Source organism: Syngnathoides biaculeatus, chromosome 8, assembly GCF_019802595.1.
Source record: "Syngnathoides biaculeatus isolate LvHL_M chromosome 8, ASM1980259v1, whole genome shotgun sequence".
NCBI lineage: Eukaryota > Metazoa > Chordata > Actinopteri > Syngnathiformes > Syngnathidae > Syngnathoides > Syngnathoides biaculeatus.
The window spans coordinates 6,566,001-6,584,324 of NC_084647.1; the positions used below are offsets into that span (position 1 = coordinate 6,566,001).

Genomic DNA, 18,324 nt, shown 5'->3' on the forward strand with positions numbered 1-18,324 from the left:
ATGAAAGTGAAATGAGCTACAGAATAAAGAAGAGCTAGCAATGACAGGACTTTCCATGTTTTATTTTTGGCTGAAGTTGCGATCCAAATGGGGAGGCCAAATTCCGAAATGTGGTTTTTGTAAGGCAGGACAACTTCGTACTGACCTAAGATTCTGTACGGTGTGATGACGCGGCCGTCGCGGTGCTACTTTCCGTCGTTCTGCGTCTGCGCTGCGTTTAAAGCCGCAGGCGAGACGCGCAAGACTTTGATAAATGGGTGAAGGGTGAAGGGTGAGGGTGAAGGGTGAGGATGCGGGAGTGACACACACACACACACACACACATGATGGGAGAAGACATACGCAGGCCAGAGTCGGAGGATTAAGGAATGGCAAACTGGACTACGAGTTCTTCTTTCGCGTCCACTTTGATTTGGGAGATTGCGCTGCAGGCATAAGCCGCTATCTTGGATACCTGAAAAAGGGAAAAGCAGGCGAGGAGGACGTCATTAGAGACCATTTGTTGACCACACCTACGGTGAAGAAAATAAGTATTTGAACACCCTGCAGGAGGGATTTTGGCCCACTCCTCCACACAGATCTTCTCCAGATCAGACAGATTTCTGGGCTGTCGCTGAGAAACACAAAGTTTTGGCTCCCTACAGAGATTTTCTATTGGGTTTAGGTCTGGAGACAGGACCTTGATATGCTTCTTACGGAGCCACTCCTTGGTCTTCCCGGCTGGGCTTCGGGTCATTGTCATGTTGAAAGACTCAGCCACGACCCATCTTCAATGCTCTGACTGAAGGAAAGAGGTTGTTCCCTAAAAAAATCTCACAATACATGGCCGCCGGTCATCCTTTCTTGATAACAGTGCAGTCGTCCTGTCCCGTGTGCGGAAAAACACCCGCAAAGCATGATGCCACATGGTTCACAGTAGGGATGGTGTTCTTGGGATGGAACTCAATGTTCGTCTTCCTCCAAACACGGTTAGTGGAATTATGACCATAAAGTTCCATTTTGGTCTCATTTGACCACAAAACCTTCTCCCATGGCTCCTGGGTATCATCCAGATGATTTCAAACCATGATTTTTTTTAGGGTATTACCGAGAGTCCCCTTGGAAACGGTGGTCCCAGCTCTTTTCAGGTCATTGACCAAGTCCTGTGGTGTAGTCCTGGGTTGATTCCTCACCTTTCTAAGGATCATTGAGACCCCACGAGGTGATATCTTGCACGGCGCTCCACTCCCATTGAGATTGACCGTCAGCGACTTCCATTTTCTAATGATTGCTCCAACAGTGGACCTTTTTTCAGCAAGCTGCTTGGCAATTTCTCCGTAGCACTTTCCAGCTGTGTCGAGTTGTACAATTTTGTCTCTGGTGTCTTTGGACAGGTCTTTGGTCTCGGCCATGTTACAAGTTTGAGTCCGATTGGATGGAGCGGACAGGTGTCTTTATGCAGCTAAAGACCTCACACAGGTGGATCGGATTCAGGATAATACATCCAGTGGAGGTGGACTTTTAAAGGCGGACTAACGGGTCTTTGAGGGTCAGAATTCTAGCTGACAGACAGGTGTTGAAATACTTATTTGCAGCTGTATCACACAAATAAATGGTTAAAAAAAAAAAATCATACATTGTGATTTCTGGATTTTTCTTGTTAGATTGTCTCTCTCACAGTGGACATGCACCTACGATGAAAATTTCAGACCCCTCCATGATTTCTAAGCGGGAGATCTTGCAATATAGCAGGGTGTTCAAATACTTAATTTTCTTCACCGTAACAAGAGCAGCATGAGATTTCACAGATCGATTTCGCGACCCCGACAAATCCCAGCAAGAAGTGAACACGTCTAAATGCGTGATGTGCGTGTGATTACCTGCTGAACATCAGAGTATGGCACCAGGTCGCTGGCGAGCACTTGGTGGGGCTGGCTAGTGAGGGAGGGCAGAGCCACGGCTTTCTTCTGGGGCATGCTGCTGTTCAATACACCGAGTTTTGCACTGAGAGGAGAAATCGGCATGCATTCAATTCACATCATCTTGTCCCCTGGTGACCTATTCTGGGAAAATCTCATTTTTAAACACATACATAGCGCGCTCATGGTTGTTCGATCTGATCACCAGTAGAGGTCACTGAATTTAAAAAAAAATATATATGAAAAGGTTGAGGCAGTTTGTTGGTTGACTCTATTCGCTATTTTGGGTGATTGAAGATGTCCACACAATTTCTCAATTCATTTTTTTCCATCCGTCGACATGCAGAGCTGATCCAGACATACCGTAATTCCCGGCCTACAGAGCACACCTGGTTATAAGCCTCACCCAGTACATTTGTAAAGGAAATACCATTCGGTACATACGTAGGGCGCAGCCGTGTAAAAGCCGCAAGTGCCCACATTGAAACACGAGAAAGACGGTACACAGAGAGTTCAACGCTAACGCCGCCACGCTAACTAATAAAAACAAAAAAATTTAAAAAAAAAACAAAAAAAAACATACTGGTAAAAATCACGGAGACACGCCAGTAACATGCTAGCGCAGCGTTAGCAGGGCCGGACCGGTAGAAGTCACTTCCTCGGCACATATATTCCACCGGTCTCACTCTTACCTTTTCCGCTTGAGTGCCCCCTTGAGGCCGTTAGAAAAAAATGCACAAATTAGCCGCATCACCCCATAAACAGCAGGGTTGGAAACGTGAAAAAAAAGTAACGGCTTACAGGCCAGAAATCCCGGTATTTGGAAAGCCACCGTCCGTCCATCCATTTTCTGAGCCGCTTATCCTCTCAAGGGTCAGGGCAGTGCCTGAGCCAATCCCAGCTATCTTTTGGCAAAAGGCGGGGCACACCCTGAACTGGCTGCCACCCAATCGCAGGGCACATGGAGACAGACAAGTCACAGATACGGAAGGGGGGAAATCTTCGCTAGTGACGTAGATAAACTCAAGAAATTTGAATGACGCGATTTCAGGCCCTTGGCGAAAAAACGTCTAGATGCGATTTTAAGTCATATTTCGTGAGGCACCGCAGAAACAATGTCACACTCCAAAGTTTTTCCAAAATATCAATTATTTGTAGTATGAGTATACCTGTATTGCCGAGCTTTGTCCATGTATTCGTGCTGCTCTATAATGACCGAGTCAGCCGCCGACACATCGATGATGTTCCTGCAACAAACGGGGATACATTTATTGACTGAAGCGCTTGTCTGATGTCGTCGACCGTTCGACGGGACCAGAATCTCACTGTGCCGTTTTGGTGAGGATGGAGGTGAGCAGGGCCTGTTCATCCGTTCGGGCTGAGGGCACCGTAGGGGTGATCCAGTCTGTGCCATTTGGGGGCTTGCTGACGGGGTTCGGGTGGGTGATCAGCGGCTTGCGTTCATTGTCCTTCGATCATTTAAAAAAAAAAATAAAATACTGAATAACGAACAATTCATTGTGTGGTATCAAGAAACAAGATTTGTTGTACATTACAGATGTAACGTTCATTGTTATTATAACCACTTACTCCCAACAAATGTCCCAAGCACATTAGCGTCATGAAATTTACAACAGCAAATAATCCAGTTTTGAAAATGAACAAAAATCCTTATATTTTTCGGCTGCATTCGCACTAATAAAACAGCTTTGACGGCATTGTAAACATGATTAGTTATCGCGCAGACAGTCAAAAGCGTAGAAAATGGCGGAAAGGAAGGACAAGGGAAAGGGTGACGGGAGGACGCTGGGTGGGGCTTCAATGATGCCCAACCAATCAGATCACGAGATAAATCCACACATGCTCTCATTGGTCGATGCCGCACTGGGGGCCAATCAAGTTTAACGACAATCACGACAAAAACATTTAGCGCCGACTCTGCAAAAAGTGAAGCGCAAAGTTGCGAGGGAACCCGTGTCTATTTGAGAAATTTACATTTTGCAGTTTTATTGTGCTGGTGTGCCAAGTGATTTTTCTCATTTAAAATAAGTGCCTTGTTTAGATACCATCGATCCATCCATTTTCTTTTGCCGCTTATCCTCACGGGGGTTGCGGGGAGTGCTGGAGCCTATCCCCAGCTGTCGACGGGGTACACCCTGAACTGGTTGCCAGCCAATCGCAGGGCACATAGGGACAAACAGTCACACAATCACACCTAGGGGCAATTTAGAGTGTCCGGTTAATGTTGCATGTTTTTGGAATGTGGGAGGAAACCGCAGTGCACGGAGGAAACCCACGCAGAAACCGGGTGAACATGCAAACTACACACAGGCGGGATTGAACACGGGGCCTCAGAACTGTGAGGCCAACGGTTTACCAGTTGATCCACCGTGCCACCATACTAAAACTAAGAATGTTCCAAAAAATTAAAAACTAAAACGAGCTAAATTTGGAAAGTCAGAAATAATTATGGTGAATGATCCAAACTATTATCAATTTGGTTGATTGCGAGTTATGCCACTTCTGGTTACAAAACCCAAAAGTTAAAGATTAAAAAGACATGTTTTGATTCAAATTATTATTATTTTTTTTTTCAAGATGTGCATGCACATTTTCTCTAAAGGAATCCGCTGAAACTTAGCACCACACTGCAAGACACAAATTGGGAACTTGAGTATCATGTGACAGTTACGAGCATTGACGGTAGTAAACAAAAAAAAAAAAATAAAGTTCCCTTCCGCCACTAACTCCAATGCGGTCACGGGAGTGACTCGACTTTGCTATTAATCAACAGAGCCGAGTCAGGGTCCAGTGACCAGCCGACTCGTCTCTGTTCAGCAGTTTCTCTTTTTCCGCCGTGCGCAAGCTGCTAAAAGTGCCCCAAGCTAGGCCGTCACCTAGCATGCTAAATGTTTCATAACACCCCAAAAAAGCCGAACAACAACCCCTTAGTAAACACGAACCCCACGTGAAATCCTCAACAGCGTGTCCTAAATGTCATTTAGGGCGATTTACGCACGCAAGACGGCGGAAAAAAACATATAGTGAGCAAGTTTTAGCGAGCTAAGATGCTAACTACCTGGTCTGCTGTCTCGTTGTCGCTGCTGTAGCAACACCCCATGGCAGCAGCAGCAGCAGCGTCCGGTCCCCTCCGGCTTCCCGGTTTTCCCGCAGAAAGCAGCTAACAAACATACAACTCGGCTTGGGGTTTATTTAGACTTCATTAAAAAAAAGGGGGGGGGAAGTGGGGGTGGGGCTGCGTTCGGGATTTAGCCAGCTAGGGTCAGCAACAACTCGTCGCTCACAGGTTCGGGGCGGCCACAGCAGCGGCTATCACATGACAGCTGCTCTGCGCGTGCAACAACAACAACGCCACTTCCGGTGTTGTGTCTCTTTTTTTTTTTTTTTTTAATCTCAATTTGTGCATCATAATGTACAAAGAGGAAGCGTGAATAAGATAATAAAGCTGTTATGTAGCTGTTTTCATGCCTTTTACAAGCGCTACCAATTCTAAACTGTTGCTGTGATATGTGTAATAAATGAGCGATTTAGCGATACCGCTGTATTTTATTCGTCTTTAATAATCAGATTTTCTAAATGGATGTTTTTTTTAACACTAATGTGTACATTTAAATCACTTGGTTGTCTTTAGATTCATTGATTTGTATCACTGACTTTTACATTTAATTCCTTTATATCAATTTAACTGCATTACAAGAATATGTCGTCACGGATCGGTCCACTTTTCCACATCCAAGATGGAGACGACAGTGACGCAAAATTCAGCACAACAGTCATATGCACGTTACATTTTTTTATGGTTGCCACGATACGGACGTTGCTCCTTTGACGTCTTTTGCAAGGCCAGGTGACGAAAATGGGCATCGCAGATTTTTTTTTTTTGGGGGGGATAATAAAGAAAATCATATTCTAAACTTGGGCTAGACCTTGGTAGCATTTATTATTCAAGCAATTATTTTTCAGTGAGTGCCATGCCTCCCAAAGTGGCGCAATCTGGCAGAGATGCGCCGGAAAATGCGAAGGTAAAATAAATGACATTTAGTTATGTATTCTAAAAATTGTATAAGACAGTTCGGACTTTAGTAAGCCTTTAAATTAAAAAAAAAAAGTGTCAAAACCAATTTCATGAGGTCATGCCATACCATGTACTGATTATATATATTCTGTACTAATACACATTGTTATGAAAAAGCATTTGTCCCAAATTATTTTCTCGAATAGACTGTACATTTTTTTTTGCAGTTTATCCACTTAAGATCATCAAACGAAGCTACAAAACAACTCATAATTAAGATAATCAAACAAGACAAGTAAACACAAAGACAAGCCAAGTTAACGAAATTCCGTTTTTATTTATAAGGAGATAGATAGATAGATAGAGATAGATAGATAGACAGACAGACAGACAGACAGACAGACAGACAGAGAGAGAGAGAGAGAGAGAGAGAGAGGAGAGAGAGAGAGAGAGAGAGAGAGGAGAGAGAGAGAGAGAGAGGAGAGAGAGAGAGAGAGGAGAGAGAGAGAGAGAGAGAGAGAGAGAGAGAGAGATAGATAGATAGATAGATAGATAGATAGATAGATAGATAGATAGATAGATAGATAGATAGATAGATAGATAGGATAGATAGATAGATAGATAGATGATAGATAGATAGATAGATAGATAGATAGATAGATAGATAGATAGATAGATAGATAGACCCGGGATACGCTTCAAAAACTTTATAGAAAATGTATAGTTTGATCAATTGAATGTTTATTTGTGTGACGTCGTTTATTTGAAAGGTGTTTGGTCTCTTCAGGACGTCAGAAGGGGCTCTTGGTCGACGACGTGGGTGGCAAACGCGGATTATCCCCACACATCGAGACTCCTCCTTCGGGGGAGCCCTAAGACCGCCCCAAACCCGGTCTTGACGCTCTGCTCTACACCCTCACGGACTCGGCCCCCTCCAAAGTCTCCCTCCTCCTCCTCCTCGTCGTCCACCTCCTCCTCATCCTCCTCACCGCCCTCGTCTTCATCCACCTCCACCTCCTCCTCCTCCTCCTCCTCCTCGTCGTCGTCGTCGTCGTCCTGCTCGACGTCTTCCGGGATCTGGACCTGCGAGGTGGCCGACGGTCAAGACAAGGTGATCTTGAGGAGGGTCCCCGTCGCGGCTCGGGACGAGCTCCGTGCAGCGGGAAAGAAACCTCTTCGGAAGGCCCAAGTGAGGTGGCTCAGGAAGATCATGAAGGAGAGGATCAAGCAGCGGAGGCAAAAGGAAGATGCGAGATATTCAGAGTATACCGCTCCACTGTAGTACTGAAGTATTAAGGTATGCGCTCCCTCCTTTACTCGTCGACAAGCTATCGTTGCTTTGTTTAAGGGGAGTCAGAGACAACTTGTGACTCGTTCCATTTTTGGCTATTTTTTTTTTTTTTTTGCTCATGTAAATAAATGCATCAAACTATGTTTGTTTTAAAAAATTTTTTAAACATTGTTCTTTGAGGATAGAAGTCAAACTTAAGTAAAAAATATAATTTAAAAGGCGGCACGGTGGTGCGGTTGGAAATCTTTGACCTCGCATTTCTGAGGTCCCGGGTTCGGTCCAGGACCCGCCATGTGTGGAGCTCGTATGTTCTCCCTGTGTCTGTGTGGGTTTCCTCCGGGCACTCCGGTTTCCTCCCACATCCCACATCCCCAAAACATCCATCCATCCATTTTCTTTGCCGCTTATCCTCACGGGGGTCACGGGGAGTTCTGGAGCGTATCCCAGCTGTCAACGGGCAGGAGGCGGGGTACACCCTGAACTGGTCGCCAGCCAATCGCAGGGCACATGGAGACAAACAGCCGCACTCACAATCACACCTATGGGCAATTTAGAGTGTCCAATTAATGTTGCATGCTTTTGAGTTGTGGGATGCCCGGAGGAAACCCACGCAGGCACGGGGAGAACATGCAAACTCCACACAGGGAGGGCCGGGATCGAACCCAGGTCCTCAGAACTGTGAGGCCGACGCTTTACCAGCATCCCCAAAACATTAATTGGACACTCTAAATTGCCCCCAGGTGTGATTGTGGGTATAGTTGTTTGTCTCGACGTGCCCTGCGATTGGCTGGCAACCAGTTCAGGGTGTACCCCTCCTCCTGCCCATTGACAGCTGGGATAAGCTCCAGCACTGCCCGCAACCCTCGTGAGGATAAGCAGCTGTGAAAATGGATAGAAAACGTGTTTTCATCTTGAAAAACAATGAATATCCATCCATCCATTTTCTAAACCCCTTTTTCTTTTGAAGAATTTGACCCAAGGGTAGCATGTACTGGGTGAACAGGAGGGGTCCAAGAACTGACCCTTGAGGAACCCCATAAGTTATTCCCATTTGTTGAGTTTGAGCACTTCCAAAGGTTACAAAATAGCTCCTTTCCTCGTGGTAGGACCTAAACCATTTATTTTTGCTACTTTGATAAAAGCAGATGCTGTGCTGCGATGAGTTCAGAAACCTGATTGAAATTTGTCAAAAAGTCCATTGAGTAAAAAAAGGAATCAATCAAATAATCATTTCCTCTTGTGGCAACCTCAGGTTGAAATTCTTCACAGTCAAACCCGTCGAATGAAATGACGCAGTAGAAGCAGGATCGGACCTGTTGGCGCATGCGCTGAAGCCGACCCGGACCGACATAAAAAAGAACACAGACGGCCTTTTAGCAGCTGCTAACAAGCATTTGAAATTATGTACTGTAATATTTTCGGAGTCATTAACATGATGGATTTGGAATTATTGGATTTTTTCTTATTTTACATAACAATAACCTTTGAATCCTGCATAAAGAAGGAGTTCACACACACACACACACACACACACACGCATGCATGGATATGGAAAAGAAAAATGTACCATCAGTGATGGGATTTAAAAATAGCAAAGTACTAATACTGTACTGTTATTAAACGTCAGGAGTACCTCCAGGCTTCTGTACTTGACTTGAATGTTTATTTCTATGACATTATAATTTTACGCTTTAAAAAAAAAGGTATCAGTGCTTTTGTCTCGTAACTTAACAAGTAACAAAATGAGATTTTTATGTTTTTTTAAAAAAATTGTATAAACAGGGAGAGTTATAATCAACAGCAACAATTTCAATTGATTGAGATTTGGAGGTTTTATTAAGGTGTCAAAACTTTGCCAAACAAATAAGAGTGTTCATCTGAGATGTTACGCTGTGGTGACCCCTAACGGGACAAGCCGAAAGAGACTTTTATTAAGCTAAATTTATTAATTTTATTTATATTATTATTATTATTATTATTTTGTGCCCATCAATCGTCTTGTTCCTAATAACGCTTTATTTATTCTAATAAACAAAAAAAAAAAACATACTGTGGAAATAAGGTACTTTTTCCTCCATATCAGCCAATTTTTCCTTTTGTTTTTTGTTTTGTTACAATGATCACATGATTACGGAGCCCCCAAATGGGAGATTGAAAAAAGGTTTTCTCATTGTAATGAGAAAGTTTCTCATTGTAATGAGTAAATTATGAGTAAGTTACTCATTGTAATGCTGTCATGCTCACATACTTTTGCCACTCTTGTACGGAACCCCGAAAGGGACATTGAAAAAAGAACTGGTTTGTCATTGTAACGAGTAAGTTACTCATTACAATGAGAAACCAGTGAGTAAGTTTCACATTGTAATGAGTAAATTATGAGTAAGTTACTCATAATGCTGTAGTGCTCCCATACTTTTGGCCCTCTTGTACAGAACCCCTTAAGGGACATTGAAAAAATAACTGGTTTCTCATTGTAATGAGTAACTTACTCATTACAATGACAAACCAGGAAGTACGTTTCTCATTGTAATGAGTAAATTATGAGTAAATTACTCATTGTAATGCATTAGTGTTCCCATACTTTTGGCACTCTTGTACGGAACCCCTAAAGAGACATTGAAAAAAGAACTGGTTTCTCATTGTAATGAGTGAGCTACTCATTACAATGAGAAACCAGTAAGTAAGTTTCACATTGTAATGAGTAAATTATGAGTAAGTTACTCATTATAATGCTGTAGTGCTCCCATACTTTTGGCCCTCTTGTACAGAACCCCTTAAGGGACATTAATTTACTCATTACAATAAGAAACTTACTGGTTACAATGAGAAACCTTTTTTTTTTTCAATGTCCCTTTAGGAGCTCCGTAGTCTTGTGATCATTGTAACAACCAAAAAGAAAAAAAAAAAAAGGCAAAATTGGATGATATGGAGCGGGAAAGTACCTTATTTGCACAGTATGTTTTTTGTCTGAGAAATTTTCTCATTACAATGAGAAACCAGTTTTTAATTTCAATGTCCCTTTTGGGGCTCCGTACTCTTGTGATCGTTACAACAAGTAATGCAATGAGTAACTTACTCATTACAATGAGAAACCAGTTCTTTTTTTCAATGTCCCTTTAGGGGTTCCGTACAAGAGTGCCAAACACTTGCATGCATCATTTTTCCAAGCCGCTCATCCTCACAAGGGACGCGGGAGTGCTGGAGCCTATCCCAGCTGCCAGGAGGCGGGGTGCACCCTGAACGGGTTGCGTCACAACGTCATGAAGTTAGGATTTCCGAGGGCTGTTATGGCGAGACCACAGAAAACCTGAACCGCCTCATCATATTGACACGTGAAATTTGTGAACCGGTTTTGGAACCACAAATGAAGCACAATAGGTTTTTTCAACCATTGTTCACGTTTGATCACACAAAAAGGCCAACATGATCATTTATGATGTGTGACGATTTCGCCTTCGCGGGCCACATGAAAATCACGTGGCGGGCCGGATCTGGCCCCCCGGGCCTTGAGTTTGACACCTAAAGTGCGACGCAAGTTATCGAAGGGGAAACCCGATCCTCGATTTTAGTTTCGTACGTAGACGCAAGTTATCACAATGCGTGTTGTGTAGAATGGACGAAAACCATTATTTTTTTTGGAAATACTCATTTCAGTGTGTCCATTTGTCAGCAGTCATTTTTTTTTTTTTTTTTACACAAGTATCTGTTCTAGTACATAGCGAGTACTTGTACAGTAACTCTTCATTCCGAGCTGAATTATGCGGTTATAGTTTAAGACTGTATGTAATATTGAGCCCACTTTGGCATTTGTACATAAAGCTTTTGAATGCATAAAACTTGAGCGGGTTGCGCACACACACACACACACACACTCCATTTTTTTTTTGGGGGGGGGGGGAAGGCGTCTGTTTCCCCCCCCCCCCCCCTTTCCTTTCCCTGCACAGTTTCCCCATTGCACCCGATTATTCACGCCCACCGACTGAGGGGAGGGAGCAGGCACGCGGGGGAGAGCGGCCGCCACCGTGGAACTCAACTTGAGTTGCTGCTGGGACAAAAACAGCATGAGAATCCTCTTGTTTGTTTTGACGCTCGGAGGCTCTCTGGCGTCTGACGCGCTACCTTCTGCCCACCTCGGACCGCCGTCCCTCGGCTTCAGATCGCCGGGCCGCTCGGTGTGCAAGCCCATCCCGAGCACCCTCTCTCTGTGCCACGGCATCGGCTACCGGCACATGCGGCTGCCCAACCTCCTGGGCCACGACTCCCTGCGGGAGGCCCAGCAGCAGTCGGCCGCCTGGCTGCCGCTCGTCTCCAAGCTGTGCCACCGGGACACCAGGAAGTTCTTGTGCTCCCTGTTCGCCCCGGTCTGCGTGGCGGACTACGGCGGGCCCGTCAGCCCGTGCAGGAGCCTGTGCGAGGCCGTGCGCGACCACTGCGTGCCGGTCATGAGCGCCTTCGGCTTCCCCTGGCCGGAGATGTTCAACTGCAGCCGCTTCCCTCGCTTCACCCAGCTCTGCATCCCTCCCAGCGGGGAGCAGGACGCGCGGACGGCGGAGGTGTTCAGCCACGAGGAAGCCCTCAAAGGTCGGTGTGGTGCTCTTTTCCCCGCATAACCCAGAACCGAACTGCGGTCCGGGTGGGCATTTGCGGTCCTTGGTCCTTTTAAACGACTAAAACTGCTTAACTTCACTTAACTGGTGCACTGCGAGTTTGGCGAAGTGGAGGGGGTGGGGGTTATGTTTTTGCTTCAAATTATAATCAAAATTATAAAGACTTTTTATATTTGTGTGTGTGTGTGTGTGTGCAAGACAGAGAAAAATCAGCACATATGCACAGCCATTAAAATCCACCTTTCTTCTTTTCCTTTCGGCTTGTCCCGTTCGGGGTCGCCACAGGTGAACGCACATTTAATACTCTGCAAACATCCACCCATTTTCCGTACCGCTTATCCTCATTAGGGTTGTGGGCATGCCTGAGCTTATCCCAGCTGATCCCGCCTAAGAGGTGGGGCGCAACCCTGTACCGGTTGCCAGTCGATCGCAGGGCATAAACAATCTTTCGCACTCACGTACACACCTCGGGGCAATTTAGAGGCTTTAATCAAACTCGCTCGGATGTTTTGGGAATGTGGGAGGAAACCGGAGTCCCCCAGGCACGGGGAAACATGTACATTCTGCTCGGGCGAGGCCAAATTTGAACCCGGGTCCTCAGAACTGTGAGGCAAATGTGTGAACTATTCTTCCACTTTTCCACACACTCTGGAAACATGCAGACAAAATACTCAATACTCAAAACTACTATCAATATGCTCCACGCCCTCATTTGGTGTCACTAGTAACTATGGAATTGTCTCGCTTGTAAGGACATCGAATAGCGGCTGGAGCAGCTTTTCGGGAAGCCGTTTGAGTATTTATTTGATCTCTTTAAAGAAGAATTACTGTGCGATATGCCCATGAGTCAGCCCGAGTAGTACGAGTGTAACACTGTAATTTACTTGTAAGATTTCGTGACATCATAGTAACGTGTCATGTATTGATGTTTAGAGCCGCCGGCCTTTTTTTTAATATTATTGTTTTTTGTTTAAAAAAAAAAAAAAAAAAGGGCAAGAATTTTGTTTTGGCTTTTGCTGCTTCGTTTTACCCTTAAAAATCAAAGTAGGCGGCACGGTGGGGCAGCGGGTAAAAGCTTTGGCCTCACAGTTCTGAGGTCCCGTGTTCGATCCCCGACCCGCCTGTGTGGAGTTTGCATGTTCTCCCCGTGCCTGCGTGGGTTTTCTCCGGGCATTCCGGTTTCCTCCCACATCCCAACAACATTGACTGGACACTCAAAATTGTCCACAGGTGTGATTGTGAGCGCGGCTGTTTGTCTCGATGTGCCCTGCGATTGGCCGGCGACCAGTTCAGGGTGTACCCTGCCTCCTGCCCGTTGCCAGCTGGGATAGGCTCCGGCACTCCCCGTGACCCTTGTGAGGATAAGCAGCTAAGTATATGGATGGATAATGTGTCAAGTATTGATGTTTAGACCCGCTGGTGTTTAATTTTAAGTTGTTTTTCATTGTTTTTTGTGAAAAATATAAGTACAAAAAAGGCACGCATTGTGTTTTGGATTTTTCTCCCTTATTAAAATATATAACCTTAAAAACCAAAGTAGCAAATCATGATTTTGAGTGTAATGTTACCACCAAACCGATTACACATGGAGTTTCACCGTGATGAGAGCAATTATTCTATCCAGCCCATGAAGAAATATACTTTTGACACCTAATATTATACACAGAGATGTAAATGACTCATTTCCAGTAAGAGAAAATGGCTGAGTTCTGTTGACACTGCTGAGGATGGCCCAACTTGTTAAGTTTAGGGGGCCATGACAGATCAAAGGTAACTGTATGTTTTTTTTTTTAATTCATTAAAACGAATTTGCTTTTAAAAACAAAACAAAACAGGATTTAAAGTTCACGTGGATTGCGTTTGATGATCTCAAACTTTAAAGAAACAAAAATGTAAGAATTTGAGATGGGGGCAAAACTTTTTTTACTGTAGGAAAAAAAAAATCCCAACTTTGGAATCAAACCTACATTATTATAAAAAGAATATTTGTCAGCTCTTGTATTATGCAGCCTCCAATAACACATGCTGAAAGTGTATGAAAATGTACTTTGTTTCCGCGTCCATGGCTATTGAAAAAAAAAAAAAAGGAATCGTTATACATTTGAATGAGTCAGCCGTTAAATGAGATTTTACTTTTGGAGATTCAATTTTTCTTTCGAGCGCCTCGCGTAAGTTCAAACGGCGACGAAAGAGTTTCTTTCCCCCCCCCCCCCCCGGCCCCCACGTTTACACCTCTGCAGACGCAGACATGTCTGATCGCTCTTTTCAATCCCCAGGAAGCGTCATTTGCGATGCCTGCAGTCTGGCAGCCGAGGGGGAGACCGACATACAGGACGACTTCTGTGAAAGTCCATATGGTGAGGGAAGGAATTATGGGATAATATAACAGACTCTTGAGACCAGAATAAAATAAAAAAAAAATCTTTGTTTCCGTTCCACGTGAAGTGTTGATTGCGTTACAATGTGTCCCAGCTCACACGTTCTGTCTGCGTCGCAGCATTCAAGATGCGTCTGGGCAGCGTGTCGAAGGTGGGAGGGGACCGTCAGCTGGTGCCTTTGCCCCGAAGCCGCATCCTGAGGTGGGCAGGGGGAGGCGCGGAGAGGGCGGGGGTCGGAGGCGCGACGGCCCACAATGCCCTGTGGCTGCAGGAAGGAGGCACTTGCGCGTGTCCCGGATTGGATTTCGCGGCGGGGGAGCTCGCGGACAAAAGAGCCAACGGGGTCCGGCCCGGGTGGTACTTGGCGCTGGCTAAGGCCGAGGAGGGGAGGCTGGTTTTGACCCGGCTGGTGCTCTGGACTAGAGGTGACAAAGAGCTCAAGAAGTTCATCCGGAATCTCCTGAAACAACACTGCCCCGAGCTGTCGCCGCTCCGTCTTTAATCAATTTTTTTTTTTGGTTTTAGCAACGGCCCATTCTGAAAATCTCAAGGTAACCAAATGAATCACCCACACGCAGACTTTTAAGCGATGGTGTAAACGAAGACGTGTAAAAAGATGCTCTGACTCTGCCTTCGGACCACTTGCTTAAAGGATGGTGCCCCCTTTTAAGGTTTAAGGGAAATTCCAGTGGTTTGGATTAACAGTGTGTCCAATCGGTCACGTCATATGTGCTGCACCTTGACAACGTGATGTTAATACTCTCCCATTGAATGGTGGTTTTAGAAGATTTTCATGGGCGCCGCCATTTTGGCGAGTCACATGACCTACGGGCGCGGATGTGACGCAAGGGGTCCGGCAACAAAGAAATCCTCGCCGGTTTGTAGCGTCTTCACAATCGGACACGGTAAACCGCCTTGCTGTATCGCTAAATTTGGCCATAATTCGGATAGAAATCTTACTCTTTGTCTTTCGGCTTGTCCCGTTAGGGGTCGCCACAGCGTGTCATCTGTTTCGATCTAAGCATATTTGGTGTATCGTCCTCTCTCATACCCAAATGTCCTCGCTCACAACATCCATCAACCTTTTCTTTGGTCTTCCTCTCGCTCTCTACTCCTTGGCAGCTCCATCCTTACCATCCTCCTACCAATTTCCTCACTCTGTCGCCTCTGGACATGTCCAAACCATCGAAGTCTGCACTCTCGAACCTCGTCTCCAAAACATCCAACGTTGGCCGTCCCTCTTATGAGCTCATTTCTCATCCTATCCAACCTTCTCACTCCGAGCGAGAACCTCGACATCTTCATTTCTCCTCCCTCCAGTTCTGCTTCCTGTTGTCTCTTCAGCGCCACCGTCTCTAATCCGTACATCATGGCCGGCCTCACCACCGTTTTATAAACTTTGCCCTTCATCCTAGCGGAGACTCTTCTGTCACATAGAACACCAGACACCTTCCGCCAACTGTTCCACCCCGCTTGGACCCGTTTCTTCACTTCCTTACCACACTCTCCATTGTCCATAATTCGGATAGAAATAATCCACGAAATGTTTGCTGGTATGTTCTGCCCAGTAAGGACAAAAATAATCATTTAAGACCGGAAGTGCCTGGAGAAAACCCACGCAGGCAGGGGGAGAACTTGCAAACGCCACAAAAATCAAACCCGGGTCCTCAGAACTGTAAAGCCAATGCTTTACTAGGTGAGCTAGCGTGCTGCTGTTGTGGAGGCTTATCTTCCACCAAGCCCCAGATTATTTAATTCTCACTTGGACCCCGGCAACCCCGTTGGCAACAGCATAAGGCCGACCTTTCACTGATGGGTTCTACCGTCCTTCATGGCCACGAGTGCAGTCCTCCGCTGGCTCTCCCAAACGCACTCCAAAAGCGATAGGATGGGTGAATGGTGTGTCCCGCGCGTCGGCTGACTCGCGTTCTTCGTCAGATGAGGATCCGAGAAATCAGTGCTGTCCACGATTGTCTCAGAGTGTAACCGAGGGGGGGAGTGGTCAGACTCCCGTCCGAAGAACCATCCGAAAACTCCACATTATTTACAGCCACAGGTTCAAATCCTTACGCACGTATTTCTCCGTCTTCCCGATCAACCGATACTGCTATTTCTCCATCGGATGAGGATAAACCCGAGAAATCAAATTTTTTCCCTACATAAGCGAGCATTTGTCGCCGCGCCCATGTGACTCACCAAAATGGCGGCACCCATGAAAATTCGTAATTGCCGATTAAAAATCTTCTAAAAAAAAAAAAAAAAAAAAAAAAAAAAAACAGACGAGAGAGGATTAACATCACATTGTCAAGGTACAGTACATACGACATGACCTATTGGATACATTTTTTTATCCAAACCACCGGAATTTCCCTTTAAACAGGCGCTATTTAGTTTTGTTTTTTTTTTTTTAACCTGAAAGGTTTCTACAGTGGTTTAGATTTTGCTACTAAAGTGTTAAATAGTCAACTTTCGAAAGCCTCACATGCCTGGAAAGGAAATCAAAACAGTTAACATTCACTGACAAAGTGGTTGCAACCTTTTTATATACATATATATATATATTTTTTTTTTTACATTTCTGCGTGAAAAGATCACCTTTAAATTGGAGTTAAACAGGGTAGTGTTGACCCTTTTACACCATAAGGTTATAATACACAACACTCTTCTCATAAGTATATTCATACATATTTTTTTTGAAGACACAATGATAAGGAAACACTCATTGCTCTTACTCATACTGTATGCTGTTTTATACGATGAATATTGAATCTTGGAATATAACAAGTGGCAAACAGTCATTTACATAATTGAACAGTTATTGACATAATCAGCAGATCACATGGCAAAAACAATTTTATACTGCATATATCAACAGTTTGTGTGTGTGTCCATTTTCTAAACGTTTATGTCAACTGTTGGATTTGGGAAGATCTCAGTGTAACTTTATGTTCACAATAATCCATAAATGAGGCTTGTAGCCTGTAATGGTTGTCTTAAATTTTCCATATTTAGCGAGCAAAGTACTGCATACGAGGTTACACACCTGTTGCCGTTCACCTGATACATCAAATGTGTGCTTCACTTTGTCTCACACGGCAGCGACTCTGCTTCTCTGTAGCTGTATGGTACCAAAACGCAACTAAAACATTTGGTCTGTCTGGTTGAAATTGATGAAAAGTACGACTCAGCAATATTACATATGCTGTACTGGTATTTATACCTCTGGGTTGTAATCTTACTGGACAAACACGTGAAGGTGATGCTTGAATAATTCATCGCGTCAGGGCTCCATCCTTCGCGCGCACACACACACACACACACACCTTGCTACGTTTGTGTCAGCTGTCGAGCTTGCGAATGTTTCTCGTATTTTCCAGCGACTAGGTGAGTATGTTTTTGCTTGTTTTTTTGTTTTTTTTTTTTACTTGCGATGCATTCTCCTCTGGTAAAGGCCTTCTTGTGCAGAGGCGATAATACAGATGCTTCCTCTTTTATTTTGTGTCATAGGTGTCAAACTCAAAGCCCGGGGGCCAGATCTGGCCCGCTGTGTGATTTTATGTGGCCCGCAGAGGCAAATCACGTGTATCAACTTCCATGATTTTGAGAAGATTGAGCTGTCGTAAGCATTTTTGCGTGACCAAACAACAATAGTTGAAAAAAACCATTAACCTTGAGTTCCGATTCCAAAACTAGTCCATAAATTTCACGCGTAAATACGATGAGGCGGTTAAAGATTTTTATCGTTTCACAGCCATAACGGCCCTTTGAGGGGAAACCGCAAGTACAATGTGGCCCGCGACAAAAATGAGTTTGACACCCCCGTTTTATGTGAAAGTTTACATGACTCCGGTAATAGAATTCCTCCTTATCATAAACCCGAAATGTAATGTAAATGAATGATTATTACTATAAATCCCCAACGCAATACAGTATGTCATTTATTTTGCCCTTTTCTTTCCTTTTTCGAAATGGTGGATTGTTTCTGTTTGGGTTGCGCTTGCGAAATGACAAAATGAATCACAATAATGTTTAAATTGCTTTTCTTATCTAAGTGGGACTGACAAAAATAAATACCGGTATATGTATTATTTTAAGGCAAGTGCCCCCCCATCCC

General features: G+C 44.6%; 3 protein-coding genes across 3 annotated transcripts; 2 read left to right on the forward strand and 1 right to left on the reverse strand.

The window, feature by feature from the left end:
* Nucleotides 1-41: 41 nt before the first annotated feature.
* lamtor1 (late endosomal/lysosomal adaptor, MAPK and MTOR activator 1) lies at nt 42-5,229 on the reverse strand. Its single transcript, XM_061828548.1, has 5 exons — nt 4,978-5,229; nt 3,225-3,367; nt 3,068-3,145; nt 1,860-1,983; nt 42-454 (listed from the first exon to the last, which is right to left on the reverse strand). The coding sequence occupies exons 1-5, from the start codon at nt 5,017-5,019 to the stop codon at nt 362-364; spliced, it is 480 nt and encodes a 159-aa protein (XP_061684532.1). The 5' UTR covers nt 5,020-5,229; the 3' UTR covers nt 42-361.
* Nucleotides 5,230-5,834: 605 nt separating this feature from the next.
* LOC133505359 (uncharacterized protein DDB_G0271670-like) lies at nt 5,835-8,999 on the forward strand. The gene is made up of 3 exons (XM_061828544.1): nt 5,835-5,941; nt 6,722-7,231; nt 8,478-8,999. The coding sequence occupies exons 1-2, from the start codon at nt 5,891-5,893 to the stop codon at nt 7,214-7,216; spliced, it is 546 nt and encodes a 181-aa protein (XP_061684528.1). The 5' UTR covers nt 5,835-5,890; the 3' UTR covers nt 7,217-7,231; nt 8,478-8,999.
* A 2,198-nt stretch (nt 9,000-11,197) lies between these two features.
* On the forward strand, nt 11,198-18,176 carry sfrp2l (secreted frizzled-related protein 2 like). The gene is made up of 3 exons (XM_061828533.1): nt 11,198-11,806; nt 14,109-14,189; nt 14,330-18,176. The coding sequence occupies exons 1-3, from the start codon at nt 11,287-11,289 to the stop codon at nt 14,710-14,712; spliced, it is 984 nt and encodes a 327-aa protein (XP_061684517.1). The 5' UTR covers nt 11,198-11,286; the 3' UTR covers nt 14,713-18,176.
* Nucleotides 18,177-18,324: the final 148 nt, after the last annotated feature.

Excerpts from the sequence above, each read along its gene's own strand:
- lamtor1 (XM_061828548.1), bottom strand. The coding sequence starts at position 5,019 with ATGGGGTGTTGCTACAGCAGCGACAACGAGACAGCAGACCAG. Across the intron at positions 3,146-3,224 it reads ATCCTCACCAAAACGGCACA|GAACATCATCGATGTGTCGG; the intron begins GTGAGATTCTGG and ends CGTTTGTTGCAG. Across the intron at positions 1,984-3,067 it reads GACAAAGCTCGGCAATACAG|TGCAAAACTCGGTGTATTGA; the intron begins GTATACTCATAC and ends TTCTCCTCTCAG.
- LOC133505359 (XM_061828544.1), top strand. The coding sequence starts at position 5,891 with ATGCCTCCCAAAGTGGCGCAATCTGGCAGAGATGCGCCGGAAAATGCG. Across the intron at positions 5,942-6,721 it reads ATGCGCCGGAAAATGCGAAG|GACGTCAGAAGGGGCTCTTG; the intron begins GTAAAATAAATG and ends TGGTCTCTTCAG.
- sfrp2l (XM_061828533.1), top strand. The coding sequence starts at position 11,287 with ATGAGAATCCTCTTGTTTGTTTTGACGCTCGGAGGCTCTCTGGCGTCT. Across the intron at positions 11,807-14,108 it reads CCACGAGGAAGCCCTCAAAG|GAAGCGTCATTTGCGATGCC; the intron begins GTCGGTGTGGTG and ends TTCAATCCCCAG. Across the intron at positions 14,190-14,329 it reads CTTCTGTGAAAGTCCATATG|CATTCAAGATGCGTCTGGGC; the intron begins GTGAGGGAAGGA and ends TCTGCGTCGCAG.